This window comes from Ovis aries, chromosome 22 (assembly GCF_016772045.2).
Source record: "Ovis aries strain OAR_USU_Benz2616 breed Rambouillet chromosome 22, ARS-UI_Ramb_v3.0, whole genome shotgun sequence".
NCBI lineage: Eukaryota > Metazoa > Chordata > Mammalia > Artiodactyla > Bovidae > Ovis > Ovis aries.
Window position 1 is genome coordinate 14,770,899 of NC_056075.1, and position 19,283 is coordinate 14,790,181.

At 36.6% G+C, this 19,283-nt stretch overlaps 1 protein-coding gene across 11 annotated transcripts in view; it reads right to left on the minus strand.

Moving 5' to 3' along the window:
* Positions 1 to 19,283, minus strand: part of LOC101105041 (protein FRA10AC1) — a 40,890-nt gene that overhangs the window by 11,374 nt on the left and 10,233 nt on the right. For 10 of the 11 annotated variants that reach the window (XM_042238941.2, XM_042238939.2, XM_012102578.5 and 7 more), the window contains 5 exons: positions 13,876 to 13,921; positions 11,867 to 11,980; positions 10,065 to 10,107; positions 7,747 to 7,865; positions 123 to 161 (listed from right to left, as the gene is read on the minus strand). In XM_042238941.2, the coding sequence (XP_042094875.1) occupies positions 123 to 161; positions 7,747 to 7,865; positions 10,065 to 10,107; positions 11,867 to 11,980; positions 13,876 to 13,921 (361 nt within the window). Of the gene's footprint in view, positions 1 to 122; positions 162 to 1,620; positions 1,834 to 7,746; positions 7,866 to 10,064; positions 10,108 to 11,866; positions 11,981 to 13,875; positions 13,922 to 19,283 lie in introns of all 11 variants that reach the window. The other variant, XR_006057670.2, reaches the window with a different exon arrangement.

Below are 19,283 nucleotides of genomic sequence, written 5' to 3' on the forward strand. Positions count from 1 at the left end.
TCCTATGATTTTTCTCACACAGTAGGAAAAAAAATTATAGGACAAGTCACAGTTTGTGGGAAACACAAATTGCAAATAACTTGAATCTATATATTTTTATTAAATGAGAACTTGATACTTACTGTTGACAGAACTTTCTGATTTCACTGAGGATGAATGCGCTGGGAAAAACAAAAAATGAATGTGATTAAAACAAACCAGCACTGTTTTGTCAAGAATCACTTTGCAGTGGTGTAACAGCCACAGCTATAACCAGAATTCTTGTGAGTAGTCTAGTTTACTTTCTAGTCAACTTTATAGTCTAGTAAACTTTACTTTATAGTCTTGCAGGAAAGCACTTCACTGTCTTCTAATCTTCCCTGTTCCTTTGACTTATCTCCCTAATTAAAATGTTAGGTCCTTTTAGGCAGGGGTATTTTAAGCTCTTGTACAGGACGGAATACCTAGCATAAAACTTAAAAAATAATAAACACCTATAAGAAATATCTCATGTTGCTAGTGGGGGAAAAGCTCATAGATTACCTACAACATAACAAATATTTTATCTATAGATTTTCAACATCCAAGAGCAGTTTACAAATAAATAGTTTTTCTTAGTACTTTTTTGCAGATCATATGCAGGCAAGAATTCACAGTAATTGAAAATCACACAAAAAATTATATCATAAAACAACATTTGAGTTCCATAATGGTTACCCAGTGAGAGAAATAGAAAAGTACTGATGATGTATTAATTAAAAAAAAATTATCATTATATATACAGTGTCCTGCTGGAAGACCTCAGGGGAAATATTTCTGAAGGCTACTAAGTCAAAAAAGAACATAACAGATGGAGAGTAACAATTCCTCCAACCCCTCTGGATGAAAGTCAAAGTCGTTCAGTTGTGTTTGATTCTTTGCAACCCCATGGCCTATACCGTCCATGGAATTCTCCAGGCCAGAATATTGGAGGGGGTAGTCTTTCCCTTCTCCAGGGGATTTTCCCATCCCAGGGATCGAACCCAGGTCTCCCTCATTGAGGACAAATTATTTACTAGCTGAGCCACAAGGGAAGCCCAAGAATACTGGGGTGGGTAGCCTATCCCTTCTCCAGCAGATCTTCCTGACCGAGGAACTGAACTGGGGTTTCCTGTATTGCAGGAGGATTCTTTATCAACTGAGCTTTCAGGGAAGCCCACCTCTCTGGGTAGATCTCATAATTAGTCCAAGCTGTCACACAAATGATCCCTTAAGGCCAGACAAGAGGGTGTGAGAGACACAGGATAAAGATTCCAAAGAAAGTCAAGGCCTGGACTGCCGCAAGTGCTTTATGTTATTGTGTCTTTACTCCTATTCATTTCCCAGTCATCAAAAAACAAATAAAAACATGGTTAGCCTTCCTGTAGCAAAAGAAACATCCTCTGTCATTTTCTCTGACATGTAAGGAACATGATACCTGCTTCCAAGTGTCTATTATCTTAAAAATGCCACACAGTTGCAACTAAAAGGAAGAAGTTGTAGGTTTGGACTAAATGTTAAGAAAAACCTGCTAGCAATTACAACTATCTGAAATGTAAAGGAATATTTTGGATAATGGGTTCTTTTCCGCTGGAGGTGTTGAAGCTAAAGCAGAACAAGTACCTGATAAAGAGCAGAGCATCTCAGACTTTATTGTGCATATGAGTCATCCTGGGAACTTGAAGTCAACTGTAATTCAGGAGATCTGCAAGGGTCTGAGGTTATACATTTCTAACAAGCTCCCAAGTGATGACAATGCAGAGGACCATATTTTAAAAGGCAAAACCACAGAATATCTTTTCAATCATGATTTCCAGGGCTGATTTCTGATGTTCCCTGCAACACAGAAATTGGCTGACTTCACTGACTCACTCAAGCACTGTGCTTAGAAACTGGGGAGAAAGAATTAAGTAAGTCACATAGTCCTTTCCTTAACAGAAAATAAATTATTCCAAGAGTGTTATGTATTTCTAAAGGAGAGTGCAGGGTGCTATCAGAATGTGCTAACAGGGAACTAGCCTTGCCTGGAAAAGTAGAGTGAAAGGAATCAGACAAGGCCTACTCAAGGAACTATCTTGGGGGCAGGGTGGAGGTGGAAGATTAAGATCTTGAACTTTCTGCCAAGAGAGTTTACCTAAATATCCCTTTGTGTTCATACCTGCCAAAGAAGACTGGTCCTCAAAGTCCAGTTATTGATCTTTCTTACACTTTCTCTATCTGTTGGTTCCGCTATCTAGCCATCCAATTATCTACCCATTTACCTATTTAACATTCTGTATGATGGTAACCCGAATTATGGGAGTTGACAGGATCACACAGGGAGAACAGAGAGAAAAAAGGTCTGTAAGAGCCCTGAGTAATTCCAACACCTAAGGGTAAGACTGAGGAGAAACTACAGTCTAAAACATCTGGGGAGAGACCAAAAAGACAGGAAGAAAAGTCAAGAAAGTAGATTGTTTGGAGGAATGTTAGCAGTCCAAAGGCAGCTGAGATATTAAGCATTTATTAATTACTATTTGGCAAGGGTGAACGTCGACATTCTAGGAATCAGCAAACTAAAATGGACTGGAATGGGTGAATTTAACTCAGATGACCATTACATCTACTACTGCAGGCAGGAATCCCTCAGAAGAAATGGAGTAGCCATCATGGTCAACAAAAGAGTCCGAAATGCAGTACTTGGATGCAATCTCAAAACGACAGAATGATCTCTGTTCGTCTCCAAGGCAAACCATTCAATATCACAGTTATCCAAGTCTATGCCCCAACCAGTAACGCTAAAGAAACTGAAGTTGAACGGTTTTATGAAGGACTACAAGACCTTTTAGAACTAACACCCAAAAAAGATGTCCTTTTCATTATAGGGGACTGGAATGCAAAAGTAGGAAGTCAAGAAACACCTAGAGTAACAGGCAAATTTGGCCTTGGAATGTGGAATGAAGCAGGGCAAAGACTAATAGAGTTTGGCCAAGAAAATGCACTGGTCATAGCAAACACCCTCTTCCAACAACACAAGAGAAGACTCTACACATGGACATCACCAGATGGTCAACATAAAATCAGATTGATTATATTCTTTGCAGGCAAAGATGGAGAAGCTCTATACAGTCAACAAAAACAAGACCTGGAGCTGACTGTGGCTCAGATCATGAACTCCTTATTACCAAATTCAGACTCAAATTGAAGAAAGTAGGGAAAACCACTAGACCATTCAGATATGACCTAAATCAAATCCCTTATGATTATACAGTGGAAGTGAGAAATAGATTTAAGGGCCTAGATCTGATAGATAGAGTGCCTGATGAAGTATGGAATGAAGTTCGTGACACTGCACAGGAGACAGGGATCAAGACCATCCCCATGGAAAAGAAATGAAAAAAAGCAAAATGGCTGTCTGGGGAGGCCTTACAAATAGCTGTGAAAAGAAGAGAGGTGAAAAGCAAAGGAGAAAGGAAAGATATAAGCATCTGAATGCAGAGTTTCAAAGAATAGCAAGAAGAGATAAGAAAGCCTTCTTCAGCGATCAATGCACAGAAATAGAGGAAAACAACAGAATGGGAAAGACTAGAGATCTCTTCAAGAAAATTAGAGATACCAAGGGAACATTTCATGCAAAGATGGGCTCGATAAAGGACAGAAATGGTATGGACCTAACAGAAGCAGAAGATATTAAGAAGAGGTGGCAAGAATACACGGAAGAACTGTACAAAAAAGATCTTCACGACCCAGATAATCATGATGATGTGATCACTAATCTAGAGCCAGACATCCTGGAATGTGAAGTCAAGTGGGCCTTAGAAAGCATCACTATGACCAAAGCTAGTGGAGGTGATGGAATTCCAGTTGAGCTGTTTCAAATCCTGAAAGATGATGCTGTGAAAGTGCTGCACTCAATATGCCAGCAAATTTGGAAAACTCAGCAGTGGCCACCGGACTGGAAAAGGTCAGTTTTCATTCCAATTCCAAAGAAAGGTAATGACAAAGAATGCTCAAACTACTGCACAAGTGCACTCATCTCACATGCTAGTAAAGTAATGCTCAAAATTCTCCAAGCCAGGCTTCAGCAATACGTGAACCATGAACTCCCTTATGTTCAAGCTGGTTTTAGAAAAGGCAGAGGAACCAGAGATCAAATTGCCAACATCCGCTGGATCATGGAAAAAGCAAGACAGTTCCAGAAAAACAGCTATTTCTGCTTTATTGACTATGCCAAAGCCTTTGACTGTTTGGATCACAATCAACTGTGGAAAATTCTGAGAGAGGTGGGAATACCAGATCACCTGACCTGCCTCTTAAGAAACCTGTATGCAGGTCAGGAAGCAACAGTTAGAACTGGACATGGAACAACAGACTGGTTCCAAATAGGAAAAGAAGTACAGCAAGGCTGTATATTGTCACCCTGCTTATTTAACTTCTATGCAGAGTACATCATGAGAAATGCTGGACTGGAAGAAGCACAAGCTGGAATCAAGATTGCTGGGATATACATCAATAACCTCAGATATGCAGATGACACCACCCTTATGGCAGAAAGTGAAGAGGAGCTAAAAAGCCTCTTGATGAAAGTGAAAGAGAAGAGTGAAAAAGTTGGCTTAAAGCTCAACATTCACAAAACGAAGATCATGGCATCCGGTCCCATCACTTCATGGGAAATAGATGGGGAAACACTGGAAACAGTGTCAGACTTTTTTTGGGGGGCGGGGGGCTCCAAAATCACTGCAGATGGTGACTGCAGCCATGAAATTAAAAGACGCTTACTCCTTGGAAGAAAAGTTATGACCAACCTAGATAGTATATTCAAAAGCAGAGACATTACTTTGCCGACTAAGATGCGTCTAGTCAAGGCTACGGTTTTTCCTGTGGTCATGTATGGATGTGAGAGTTGGACTGTGAAGAAGGCTGAGCGCCGAAAAACTGATGCTTTTGAACTGTGGTGTTGGAGAAGACTCTTGAGAGTCCCTTGGACTGCAAGGAGATCCAACCAGTCCATCGTGAAGGAGATCAGCCCTGGGATTTCTTTTGAAGGAATGATGCTAAAGCTGAAGCTCCAGTACTTTGGCCACCTCATGCGAAGAGTTGACTCATTGGAAAAGACTCTGATGCTGGGAGGGACTGGGGGCAGGAGGAGAAGGGGACGACTGAGGATGAGATGGCTGGATGGCATCACAGCCTCGATGGACGTGAGTCTGAGTGAACTCCGGAAGATGGTGATGGACAGGGAGGCCTGGCGTGCTGCGATTCAGGGGGTTGCAAAGAGTCGGACACGACTGAGCAACTGAACTGAACTGAACTGATTCAAGTTTGGGACAAATTAAGGTGGCCTGGCAAGAAAGTATCACATCAAGACTGACTTAGTTACAGATGATCAATCACAAATATCAAAAAATTAAAGAGGTTTATATGCTCCTCCTAAAGTTTGATAAAATTTTGTCATTTTCTGCTTCATACCAAAGCTGAAAAAGAAAGAACTATATCCTATACCCTCTATCAAAGATGTCCATATAAAGAGTAAACAAGTAAGATGTCTCAATTCTGCTTTGCTTGGGTTTTCTGTCTTCAAAATGTTTCATTTCCTTATTCTTTATTAATTATACCTAACATGTGCTAGTGGGGTGCTGGGGATAGAGCAATGAACACAGCAGACAGAATTCCTGCTCTCTTGTGCTTTTATGTAATTGTCATATGTGTAATGAGGGAAAAGTTCTAGGGTTGTGACAGCATTATAAATGGGAGTCCTAATTTAGATTCGTGGTTAGAGAAGGATCCCTGAAGAAGTGACATTTAAGCTTAGAACTGAAGGATGAGTTAGGATGGGCCTCGAGGTTTTAGAGAGAAAGGAAGCAGCAACTATGCAGTCCTTAAATGTAAAGAAGTTTGGCATTTTCTAGAAATTGAAAGGCTATGTGGGTGGAGTGTGAAAGTAACATGACGAGTAGTGAGAAACAAGCCTTGTACGCTAGATCATTTAGAGCCTTTGGGCTTTGTCCAGATGTTGGTTATATCTTAAGAACAATAGGAAATCACTGCTAGATGGAGAATGGATTAAGGAAAGGGAGGTGGGATGACAAGACAGTGGTGGAAACAGTAAGGATAATATAGTAGTAGCCTGGATGAGAAACTTGGTTAGTTTGGACGAGAGCAGAGAAAACTTGAGAAATACATAACCTGGGATAAAACTGACGGGATTTACATAAACATGGAGAGAGGACTCTGGCAGGCTAGAGCCCGTGGGGTTGCAAACAGTTGGACACAACTGAGCAACTGACACACACAAGGATAATTTCCAGACTTCTGATAATAACTTTTAGGTTAACAGACGTATCAGCTACTGAAATACAGAACACTAAAGGAAAAACATCTTCTAAGGAAGATCACATAAATATGTAACTTGAGGGATGCAACCTCATCCTTAGTCGTAAGTATCCAGCTACGTAATTACCTGTTTTGGAGGTACTGAATAAACTGTACATTGTAGGAATTAATTCTTTAATTTGGAATATTCAATGACTAACATGATGTCATATTATGACATAAACATTTTCTGTAACAGTCAACGTTACAAAATCCTCAAGTAGAATACATTAAATATTTTACTGGAACAGGAGGATAAATAAAACACTTTTAAATCTCAAATGAGATTCTCACATTTATTAATTAAAATTTATTTTGAAGTTTAGAACATGATTTATAGACAAAAAAGACATTCTGTTTCAATACCATTTCTCAATAAACAGTAGAATACCAGTATTTTTCTTCTCATCATCTATCAATTTTACCAAGTCTAAAACTTGGCAATACTATATGTTTGAACGTATCATGACATGTTGGAAGGAAAAGATGTGCATAAGGATATAACATGTCTAATGATCTTCAGAACTGGAGCAAGGGAGCCCTCTCTTGTTCAAGTATTATGTTAACACTGGCTGGAATTTAATTCAATCTACCATTACCTACCTAATTTAATCCAATTCACTCTAAGTTACAGTTAATTTGACTCTATTATGGGCTGAGAAAACAACCCACAGCAGCCTTCATAATAACTATGTACCAAGTACTATGCAAACGGCTTACATACATTATCTGAGCTAAGGTACAATTATCATGACCACTGCCTAAACTAAGGCACAGCTTAAGGACTGCTGAGGAACAAGTAAGCAGTTGACTTGGATTTGAATTTAACAATTACTTACTAACTGTATGTGCACAATACCATGTTAGGCTGAGGACACATACATATCAATCTCTATCATTTCAAGAAGCCCATTAGCTAGGGAGAAAAACCAAACAGACCATGATAATTGAAATCACAATGCTATAATTTTATACTGACTTATAGATTATGTACTGATTTACAGTGTTCAAAATGCCTTTCACGTTCTTTGATTCTTCACCGTAAGCACCAGCAGTACAGAAACCAGGTAGTCACATCATTACTATGTAGGTATATGGGGAAAGTAAAACTCAAGAAATTCAATAACTTGCGTAATGTAACAGGTCTATAACAAATCCAGAAATCAGAGTGCTGTTACAATATTATACCATTTGCAAAAATGAATCAAAACCAACCTTGTTCTTGAAACTTCTATAAGTTACTATAAATTTGTCTCTAAATTCTCCAACCAGTTTCCTTTCAAATACTATAAAACAGAATTGTAAATGCATTCACTAAATTCTTAATTTAAGACATATAGCAGATTATCCTTTATGTTCAGAAATATGAATAAATATTATATTTTAATTCCCATTTACCTTTATCCTTTGTCTTAGAGGTCTCTTCTACAGAAGATAATCTGGATTTTTTGTGTGTTGACTCTTCGGAATCTTTTTTGGCTTTATCTTTTCTTTTTTTTGACTTGACTTCTTTCCTCCTTTATGTTGAACAATATAAAATTAAAAACAACTTTTTCAACTAAGCTTTACAAAAAATAAAAATCAATGGGCAAAAAAAGTTAAATTAGTTGAAGTATTCATTTAAAATGTAATTTACATAATAAGGAATGCTTAAATGAGTCTGTAAATATTGTAGGTTAGTATATTACTTTAGACACTTCTATAAGATTACAAAGTCTGAGACAAATGTAAGGTAATGAGCACTCAGAGACAAAATTATTTTTTATAAGTTCTATATAAAACCTTAGTAAATGTAATCATAGTTTTACTCATTTCCGTTTTAGATTCTATCATTTTGTTGTTGTTCAGTCACCCAGTAGTGACCCTATCATTTAGCCATTCTAAAAAATTACAAAAACAAATCTCATTTCCCTCCACATAATTCATTACCTATCTACACTTTGAAAAACACACAGAACAAAAGAAGCCACTGTACAGTTCTAAACCAGTAAACAGAAAATTATTCTCTTAATAATAAAGGAGAATAAAATAGAGGTATAAAGGAATGAGAATGGAAGGGCTTACTGTTAACTCACACGTCTACTTTAGACCACTTGCTTATCTTTTCACTGCTACAGGTTTACCTTTTTTGTTGTTCACTAAGTCGTGTCCCACTCTTTTGTGACTCCATGGGCTGTAGCCTGCCAGGCTCCTTGGTCCATGAGATTTCCCAGGCAAGAATACTGGAGTGGGTTGCCACCCTCTGCAGAGGATCTTACAGACCCAGGGATCAACCCTGTGTTTCCTGCACTGGCAGGTGGGTTCTTTACCACTGAAACACCTTGGAAGCCCCCTTTTTTTTAGGCCAGATTTATAAGGCTGTCAGTACCATAGCTGGCAAGTGATTGATGTTAACTGCAGAGGATAAGGCAGTTGGATGGCATTACCGACTCAATGGATGTGAGTCTGAGCAAACACTGGGAGATGGTGAACAACAGAGAAGCCTGGTGTGCTGCAGTCCACGGGGTCACAAAGAATCGGGTATGACTGAGTGACTGAATGACGAAGAAAAGAAACATAAAGAGGAAAAGGTGATAATGCTGAAACCGAGACTGGGAAAAAGGATGAAGAGACAACAGAGACGATTACTTTCAAGAAACTTGTTTATCAAAGCTTTCAAATTAAGATACTTATACCAAATATTACAATACTGTTTAAGACAGTAATAACTTTTTGTCTCTTATAAGAATAATTCAGTTTTGAAATGAAGTTTGAAACTCAAGGTCAAAAGAACATCTTTGGTATCTTTCAGAATCATTGATGGAGAAGAGAAATCTGAGAAACATTGCTAATTTTAAGAATTAAAAAAATTTTTACTTATTATTAATAGCTAAATACTAGATAAGGGTCATTCACAACACAGCTGATAATAAATATATACACATTTTATAAAGTTGCAGAATCTTATGTTAAGACTTTCAAGCATTATTCAGAACATGAAACCCAACTGCCACAATCATGCCAGGTCATACAGATTTCGCTTGAGCATCTTCAATGCCTGGGATTTCATTAGGCTCTGTTTACCATATGCCAGACACTGTGTCAAGGATTTTATATGCATTTTCATTTAATCCCCACAATAAACTTAGTATCCTCATTTTTAGAGATAATAAAATTGAGTCTTACAAAGGTTAAGCAGTTTTCCCAAGGATATGAGTATAAGTAGAGCAGCTGAGAGGAATATACAGGGGTCTGATTTCAAAGCCCATGATCTGTATATGCTGCATGTTTCAGAGCACTGATCCTCCTCCCCTACTCAATATGGCAGACAGTCTAGATCCTTCCTAGACTTTAAACACTGAAATGAATATAGAGGTATAATCCTTTGTAAGAATGATAAACTCTGTTTAAACGAGATGTAGGAATCACATTATGAAGACCTGATTTACAATATAGTTTCTAAGAATATTTCAGTATCTGAACACTGATTTCAAAACAAAAGTTCTAGCATCTGCCTGCTACTCTGCACAGGCCTTCACATTTAACACTGCTTGGCTAGAGTTAGGCATGACGAACAGTTCCCTGGTTTATGTGGTCATATGGCAATGCTGGATTGTGTATACACTCAACTAATGAAACCATCAACTACTCAAGTTTACTTCAGACAGCTAGTGCAGGTAACGACTACATCCAAGACTACTAAAATTAACAACCACATTTTAAAAAGATCATATTACCTGTGATGAAAATTTAATTTAAAGGAACATTCTTGGCATAATCCTAAAAAAAAGGAAAAAAGAGTAACACCACTGAACTGCTAAATTTTTTATCACTGCACTGCTACTTTGCTTTTAATATCATAAACTGTCATGTTTCTTTACATTCTTTCATTGTAACAGGTGAAAAAAATAATCTGAAGAAAACAATCTGATTCTCTTCCACCTCAAAAATATATATATATAATAAAAACTGTATTAGAATGCTTGAGAAATTGAAAATATTCTGCCATTGCTTTAGAAAACTATGCTGTCAATTTATTCTAAAAGCAAGCTGCTAAAAAAAAAATAAAATAAAATAAAAGCAAGCTGCTTCATTCACAGGCAGCATTAATGTGTATCTTAAATCAAAGACATCCAGTAACAGTAGGGTGGGTATAGTCACCTCCTCTGAAGTACTCTAAGAGTTTTTCAAATGGAAAAGAGCTTTTGAAAAAGTTCCACAATTGTTGTTTCTTTTTTACTTTAATCTCAGTTCACACTAGGTGACTCTTCCTCATAAGCACTTACAGGAGGAACTTGGAAACCAGTCTTCATTGGAGTGTACTAAGTAGCATATGAAATTAAAAGACGCTTGCTCCTTGGAAGGAAAGTTATGACCAACCTAGACAGCATATATAAAAAGCAGGGACATTACTTTGCCAACAAAGGTCCATCTAGTCAAGGCTATGGTTTTTCCAGTAGTCATGTATGGATGTGAGAGTTGGACTATAAAGAAAGCTGAGTGCCAAAGAATTGATGCTTTTGAATTGTGGTGCTGGAGAAGACTCTTGAGAGCCCCTTGGACTGCAAGGAGATCCAACCAGTCCATCCTAAAGGAAATCAGTCCTGAACATTCACTGGAAGGACTGATGTTGAAGCTGAAACTTCAATACTTTGGCCACCTCATGCGAAGAGCTGACTCATTTGAAAAGACCCTGATGCTGGGAAAGATCGAAGGCAGGAGAAGGGGATGACAGAGGATGAGATGGTTGGATGGCATCACCGACTCAATGGGCATGAGTTTGAGTAAACTCTGGGAGTTGATGATGGACAGGGAGGCCTGGCGTGCTGCAGTCCATGGGGTCACAAACAGTCGGACACAACTGAGCGACTGAACTGAACTGAAGTAGCATATGGGGAAATCCTTGACCTCTACCTGGAGGGGGCAGAACATTCTTATAACACACTTATTCAGGAACCAGAGAAAGTTGTTAACATGATGCAGAGAAGACGCTGACACACAAAAGACTAGCTCAGGAAAAAAAAAGGATGAGCAACAGATTCTAAAATATGCCTATTAAGAAAAAATGCTATATTCTGGATTATAATCCTAAGCTTTTAAGACAGATATTGCAAACACTTTGCCCTCCTAAATTTTTTTTCTTTTTTTGACACAAAGAGAGCATATTTATTATCTATACCATAACAATATGGCTATTAACTAATGTGAGATTTCACAGCGCCTTTTCTGATATCACTCTGACTCCCACATGGCATCTCAATCTACACTGACATTCTCAAATTAACAGACAGAGGTCTTCACTTTACAAATTACTGGTTTACATTTGGCATTAGAACTATTTCATCTAAATGTCATGGAAATGCTGAGAAAAAAGTTTCAGGGCTCAAAAGTTCTTTGCAACTTTAGCAAGCTCTGAGAAAAAGAGAGTTTCCAAGATACCGCAAGCATTTTAAATTGAATCTTAAATTGCCTATATATTTTCAATCTAAATTACTAAACTTTGAAGGAATCAATCACAACCCATCTAAAGTCAACTTACTTAATTTAACAAGTGCATTTCTTTTTTCACCATGCTCAGTATAACCAAAATTAACTTCCCAACTCTTTAAGCCTTCTTTTTCATCACAACATTTATTTCCACAGCAAAACTGGCCTGCAAATAAAGGAAGGAATATTAGCTGTGGTGGTTGGTGACAATATTTATCTACAATCAGGTATTATCTCTCAAATTTATTCAACATACATTACATACATGACATAAATTCCTAGTTTATAAAGTCAGCGTCAAAAAACTGAACACAATAATTATGGTATGTTTAACAGTCAAATCAAGTTGCTGAATGCACTGTTTAAAAAAAAAAAATCAGTTCCGGAATTCTTACTTGATAAATAGTTGACTATCAAGTTGACTGTTTATATTTAAAAACAGATTTTTAGTGACTCCGAGTGGAGGAATCTTACACTTTGGAAAACGGAAGCACTAAAAAAAGTGTACTCACTAATACCTTAAAAGAAAAAATGTATTTTCCAAAGTACATGCACTGTACCTGGGTCAACCTTTTTCAATATTATTAACATTGATACTTTAAGGTATTAACATATGGTATTTATTTTAAGCGCCAGCATAAAACAACATTTAAAGCACATTTTAAAGTGTTATAGCATTTTGAGATTAAGTAGAATAAGTAATCAAACTCAATGTTCTAAATTTTAGAACCACCTGACACTAAAATCAACATTACATACTCACTGTATATTAAAAGCTCTGTAAAAAAGGACTATTGATGATCCAAGAGGGAAAAAAAAACTACTCAATAATTAATTATTGACTTCAACAGAAAAAGACAAGATCAAACTTATTTGTACAACATGAAAAAAAAGCACTTATATCTAAATCAATTGTACCAACAGGAACAAATCTGAACTTTTCATAAAAAAGAGATTAACAAAATGAATTTTGAAAATGATCAGTCCAAAGGCTGATAACTTTTCTAAACTGTCATTGTTTTACTCATTCCAAATGAATAGTTCATTAAATCTGTACACGTTGAACAATTTGTCTACTGTTAAAACACAAGATTATAACTTAATGAATCACAGCAAATGGCTTTCTTTCCCCTTCTCAATTAAAACTTTTTCCAATTATATGAATTTAGAGAATGTCCATCAATTTTTTTTAAAGGCAGCATTATTTATCATCACTTAAAAATTCCACTCAATAAAACTACAAAATTTTAAAATTGTGACAGACATTTCAATTAGGTAAAAACACAAACTAAAATGTAATGCTAAGAAAAGTTTAAAAATAGCTTTAAAATTATTCTTTTTCCTTCTCCTCTAGAGTACCTTTCAGGCTGATTATAATTTATGGAAAATGTATATAAACCACACTGATGGCATAAATGTTTATCATTTAACAATGAAACCTTTATTTTCAGTTTAAGAGATTTTTAAGTTACTAGCTTAAATTATTTTCTTAATGAATCTTCTTATATAGTTTTCAGAAGCATTAACACTTAAAACGCAATGCTCAATAGACTTAATTTTATAACATGAGACAGTATAGAGATACTACATTTCAGAAAAATTTCATGAACAGATTATAATGCATAGAAAATGCTACTGATTGATTGTCTACAAAATGCTTGGTCTTTTGTTCTAAGACTAAATATTTAGACTCAAATTAATTTCTACTTGCAAAACGTAGATTTGACTAGAATACAGTAATACCAACTCATTACTCCAAAAATCAATTAGGAGAAAAACTCAAGTCTTCATCTATTGACAGTTTCCTTGCTAGGAAGCTTTTAACTTTTAAACATTTTCTACTTATCTGCAACTTAATATCCTAAAAGCAAAAATTCTAAAGGTAAAAACCACTAAAGGATTATATTTTGACCTTTGTCAGCAATATATCTTTAATATGCCTTCTCTACTTTTACTTTGTATTTTGTAGACAATCACAATAGGAATAATCCTACCCAATGACTTCAACTCAGTAACAAAATAACTGTATCCTATTAAAAACTGAAATTTAAAAAAAATTACCTTTTCCTGAAATTACTTCTTTTTCTACTCGCCACCTAAATCCAAACTGATGAGGAAAAAAAAAATACATGTATGCCAGGGTAGACTTAAACATTATTTAAACCATATTCAAATCTTAACATGGAGCCAACATGATACTTATCTAAAAAGTAAACCTAATTCCCATAACAATAGTTTTTTCTTTCCTTATAGGATTCCCGGTACTTAAAAATACATCTGAATAATTACCAACCTGTTAAGAAACAATCTTCTTTTAAACTTCCTGTTTAAAGTTATAGGTGCTAGGCACAAGGTATGTAAACAAATAAAAAATAGATACTGTTCTGTAACACTGATAGGAAAAAAGAAGTACAGTACAATAAAGAAACAGTATACTAGAATATAAGAGAGTACAGTCTTTGGAGTCAGATTGTTTGGGTTTATGTCTTAGTTCTACCACTTGTGATTCCCTTGTGGCTCAGAGGGTAAAGAGTCTGCCCACAATGCAGGAGACCTGGGTTTGATCCCTGGGTCAGGAAGATCCCAAGGAGAAGAAAATGGCAGCCCACTCCAGTATTCTTGCCTGGAAAATCCCATGGCTGGAGAAGCCTGGCGGGCTACAGGCCATAGTGTCACAAAGAATTGGACATGACTAAGTGACTTCATTTTCTTTTCTTTCTTTCTTTCTATCACTTGGACTCGATTTGGCTGTTTGGAGCAACCTGAAGGGCCTGGAGTGTGATCCAGACCAAAACTGGGGGTGTACATGTAAAAGAGCATGGTTCTGCCATGAGTACATGTAGGGACTTCCCTAGTGGTCCAGAGGTTAAGAATTCACCTTCCAGTAGAGGGGACATGGGCTTGATCCCTGGGCTGGGAAGATTCCACATGCCACAGGGCAACTTAGGCCTGTGCATCACAACTGCTGAACCTGTGTACCAAAGCCCACGAGCTGCAACTGCTGAGCTCATGCCCACCTCCTGAAGCCCATGTACCCTAGAGCCCGTGCTGTGCAACAAGACAGGTCACTGCAATTAAGAAACCCATGCACTCCAACCAGAAAAGCCACTGAAATGAGGAGCCTGGGCACCACAACTAGAGAAAGCCTGTGTGTAGCAACAAAAGACCCATCAGAATCACGATTAAAATGAATAAATTAAAAACGCCTGCAGCGTAATTTTAAAAAATGTTTACATGGAGACTAAACAACATGCTACTAAAAACCAATGGATCAACAACGAAATTAAAGAAGAAATTTTTAAAAAAATCAAGATTGACAACAATAAAAACATAACCATACAAAATCTATGGGCTGCAACAAAAGCAGTTCTTAGAGGGAAGCTCACAGTGATATGGGCTGTCCTCAGAAACAAGGGAAATGCCCGTTTTTTTGTTTTTGTTTTTTTTTTTTAAATTTTCTTCCTAAAGTCATATGGGCAATTCTGAAAGAGATGGGAATACCAAACCACCTGACCTGCCTCTTGAGCAACCTGTATGCAAGTCAAAAAGCAACAGTTAGAACTGGACATGGAACAACAGACTGGTTCCAAATAGGAAAAGGAGTACGTCAGGGCTGTAGATTGTCACCCTGCTTATTTAACTTCTATGCAGAGTACATCATGAGAAATGCTGGACTGGAAGAAGCACAAGCTGGAATCAAGATTGCTGGGATATACATCAATAACCTCAGATATGCAGATGACACCACCCTTATGGCAGAAAGTGATGAGGAACTCAAAAGCCTCTTGATGAAAGTGAAAGAGGAGAGTGAAAAAGTTGGCTTAAAGCTCAACATTCAGAAAACAAAGATCATGGCATCCGGTCCCATCACTTCATGGGAAATAGATGGGGAAACAGTGGAAACAGTGTCAGACTTTATTTTTTTGGGCTCCAAAATCAATGCAGATGGTGACTGCAACCATGAAATTAAAAGACGCTTACTCCTTGGAAGAAAAGTTATGACCAACCTAGATAGCATACTGAAAAGCAGAGACATTACTTTGCCAACAAAGGTCCATCTAGTCAAGGCTATGGTTTTTCCAGTAGTCATGGATGGATGTGAGAGTTGGACTGTGAAGAAAGCTGAGTGCCGAAGAATTGATGCTTTTGAACTGTGGTGTTGGAGAAGATTCTTGAGAGTCCCTTGGACTGCAAGGAGATCCAACTAGTCCATTCTAAAGGAGATCAGTCCTGAGTGTTCTTTGGAAGGACTGATGCTAAAGCTGAAACTCCAGTACTTTGGCCACCTCATGCGAAGAGTTGACTTATTGGAAGACTCTGATGCTGGGAGGGATTAGGGGCAGGAGGAGAAGGGGACGACAGAGGATGAGATGGCTGGATGGCATCACCAACTCGATGGACATGAGTGTTAGTGAACTCCAGGAGTTGGTGATGGACAGGGAGGCCTGGCGTGCTGCGATTCATGGGGTTGCAAAGAGTCGGACACGACTGAGTGACTGAACTGAACTGAAAGTTAGCAGAAGGAAGGAAATAATAAAGATCAGACAGGAAACAAAATTAGAGATTAAAAAACACCAGAAAAATCAGGAAAACCAAGAACTGGTTTTTGAAAGGATAAACAATATCAACAAACCTCTGGCCAGGCTCACCAAGAAGAAAACAGAGGACCCAAATAAATAAAATAAGAAATGAAAAAGGAGAAATAATAACTTATACTATAGAAATAAAGAAAAATCAAGTAAGCTATAATGAACAACTATATACAAACAAAATGGACTACCTAGAAGAAATGGACAAGTTTCTAGAAATAGACTGCAAAAACTGAATTAAGAAACAGGCCAATCACTACAAGTGAAATATAATCTGTAATTTTAAAAACTCTTTGCAAACAAAAGTCCAGGACTGGATGGCTTCTTTGGGGAATTTCACCAAACATACGGAGAAGAACTTACACCAATCCTTCTCAAACTCTTCCAAAAGACTAAAGAGGCGGGAATGCTCCTAAAGCCATCCTATGAAGCCACCATCACCCTGACACTAAAACCAGACGAAGACATTACAAAAAGGAAAATTACAGGAGAGTATCTTTGAGGAACATTTATATATATAGATGCAAAATTCCTCAACCAAGTATTAGCAAACTGAATCCAACTACACATAAAAAGGACCACACACCATAATCAAGTTGGATTCATTTCAGGGTCACAAGGACAGTTCAACATATGTGAATCAATCAAGCTGATACATCAACAAAAAAGACAAAAACCACAAGATCATCTCAACAGATGCAAAAAAAGTATCTGATACAGTTTAACATCAATTCATGACAAAAACTCACCAAAGTGAGTATAGTGGGAAGATACATCAACATAATTAAAGTCATTTGTGACAAACCCACAGCCAATATAATACTAAATGGTGAAAAGCTGAAAGCTTTCTTGCTAAAGCTGGAACAAGACAAGGATGTACACACTCATCACTTCTACTCAACACAGAACTGGAACTCCTAGTCACAGCAATCAGACAAGGAAAAGAAATAAAACGTATCCAAATCAGAAGGGAAGAGGTAAAACTGTCACTCTATGCAGATAACATGATACTCTAAACAGAAAACCCTAGACTATACAAAAACTATTAAAACTGATAAATGAATTCAACAAGGCAGCAGGATATAAGATTAACATACATAAATCTGCTATATTTCTTCATCGTAACAATGAAATAACAGAAAGTAAAAGACAATTTCACTTAAAATCACATCCAAAAACAAACTGTGAATAAACAATCAAGAAAGTGAACAGATTTATATGCTGAGAACTATAGATTAACAAAAAAAATAGAAGATGATTCAATAAAAATGGAAAAATATCTCCCACTTTTGGATTGGAAGAATTAATATAGATAAAATGGCCATACTACTCAAAGCAACATACAGATTAATGCAATCCCTATCAAATTACTCACAACATTTTTCACAGAACTAGAACAAATAATCCTAAAACTTATATAGAATCACAAAAGACTCAGAATTGCCAAACCAATCCTGAGAAAACAAACCCACACACCTATGGTCAATTAATCTTTGACAAAGGAGGCAAGAATATACAATGGAGAAAAGGCAGTCTCTTTAGCAAAAAGTATTGGGAAAACTGGATAGCTGCATGTAAATCAATGAGGGTAGAACAGTCCTCCTTCATACCACACACAAAAAACAAATTCAAAATGGCTTAAAGACTTAAATATAGACAATATACCAAAAAAATTCCTAGAAGAGAACATAGGCAAAACATTCTTTGAAGTAAATTGTAATAAACTTTTCTTAGGTTAGTTTCACAAGGAAAAAGAAAAACAAAAATAAACAAACAAGACCTAATTAAACTTAAAAATTTTACAAAGCAAAGGAATCCATAAACAAAATGAAAAGACAATCTACAGAATGGGAGAAAATATTTGTAATGATGAGACCAACAAGAGCTTAATTTCTAAAACATACAAACAGCTCATTTAGCTTAGTAACAAAAACTAAAAACCCCAATCAAAAAATGGGCAGAAGACCTAAACAGACACTTCTCCAAAGACAATATACAGATGGCCAGCAGGCACATGAAAAGATGCTCAACATCACTAACCATTAGAGAAATGCAAATCAAAACTATGATTAGTTATCACTTCACATCAGTCAGGAAGGCTATCATCAAAAAATGTACAAATTATAAATGCTGGAGAGGCTGTGGAGAAAGGGGAACTCTCCTTCGCTGTTGGTGGGAATGCCAATTGGTGCAGTCGCTGTGGAAAAACTATGGAAGTTCCTTAAAAATCTAAAAACTGAGCATGATCCAGCAATCTCACTCTTGGGCATTATCCAGAAAAAACAAAAACTCTAATTCAAAAAGATACATGCATCCCAATGTTCATAGCAGCATTATTTACAACAGCTAAGACATAGAAACAACCTAAGTGTCAACAGTTGAGTGGATAAAAAAGATGTGGTGCATACACACACACACACACACACACACACACACACACACGGAATGGAACACTAGTCAGCCATTAAAGGAATGAAGGAATGTCATTTGCAGCAACAGAGATGGATATTATCCAACTATTAAACTAGATATTATCATACTAAGTAAAATAGACAAATGTATCATTTAGATATGAAATCTAAAAAATAGTATACATGAATTTATTTACAATACAGAAACAGACTCATACAGAAGAACAAATTTATGGTTACCAAGGGGAATGTGGGGAAGGGATAGATTAGTAGTATAAACTTATAGATACACACCATCATACATAAAATAAATAACAAAGATTTATTGTATAGCACAGGGAACTATATTGAATATATTATAATAAGCTATCACACAAAAGAATTGAGATAAAATATATATATATAACCAAGTCAATTTGCTATATACCAGAAATACAATATTGTAGATCAACTGTACTTCAATTTTTAA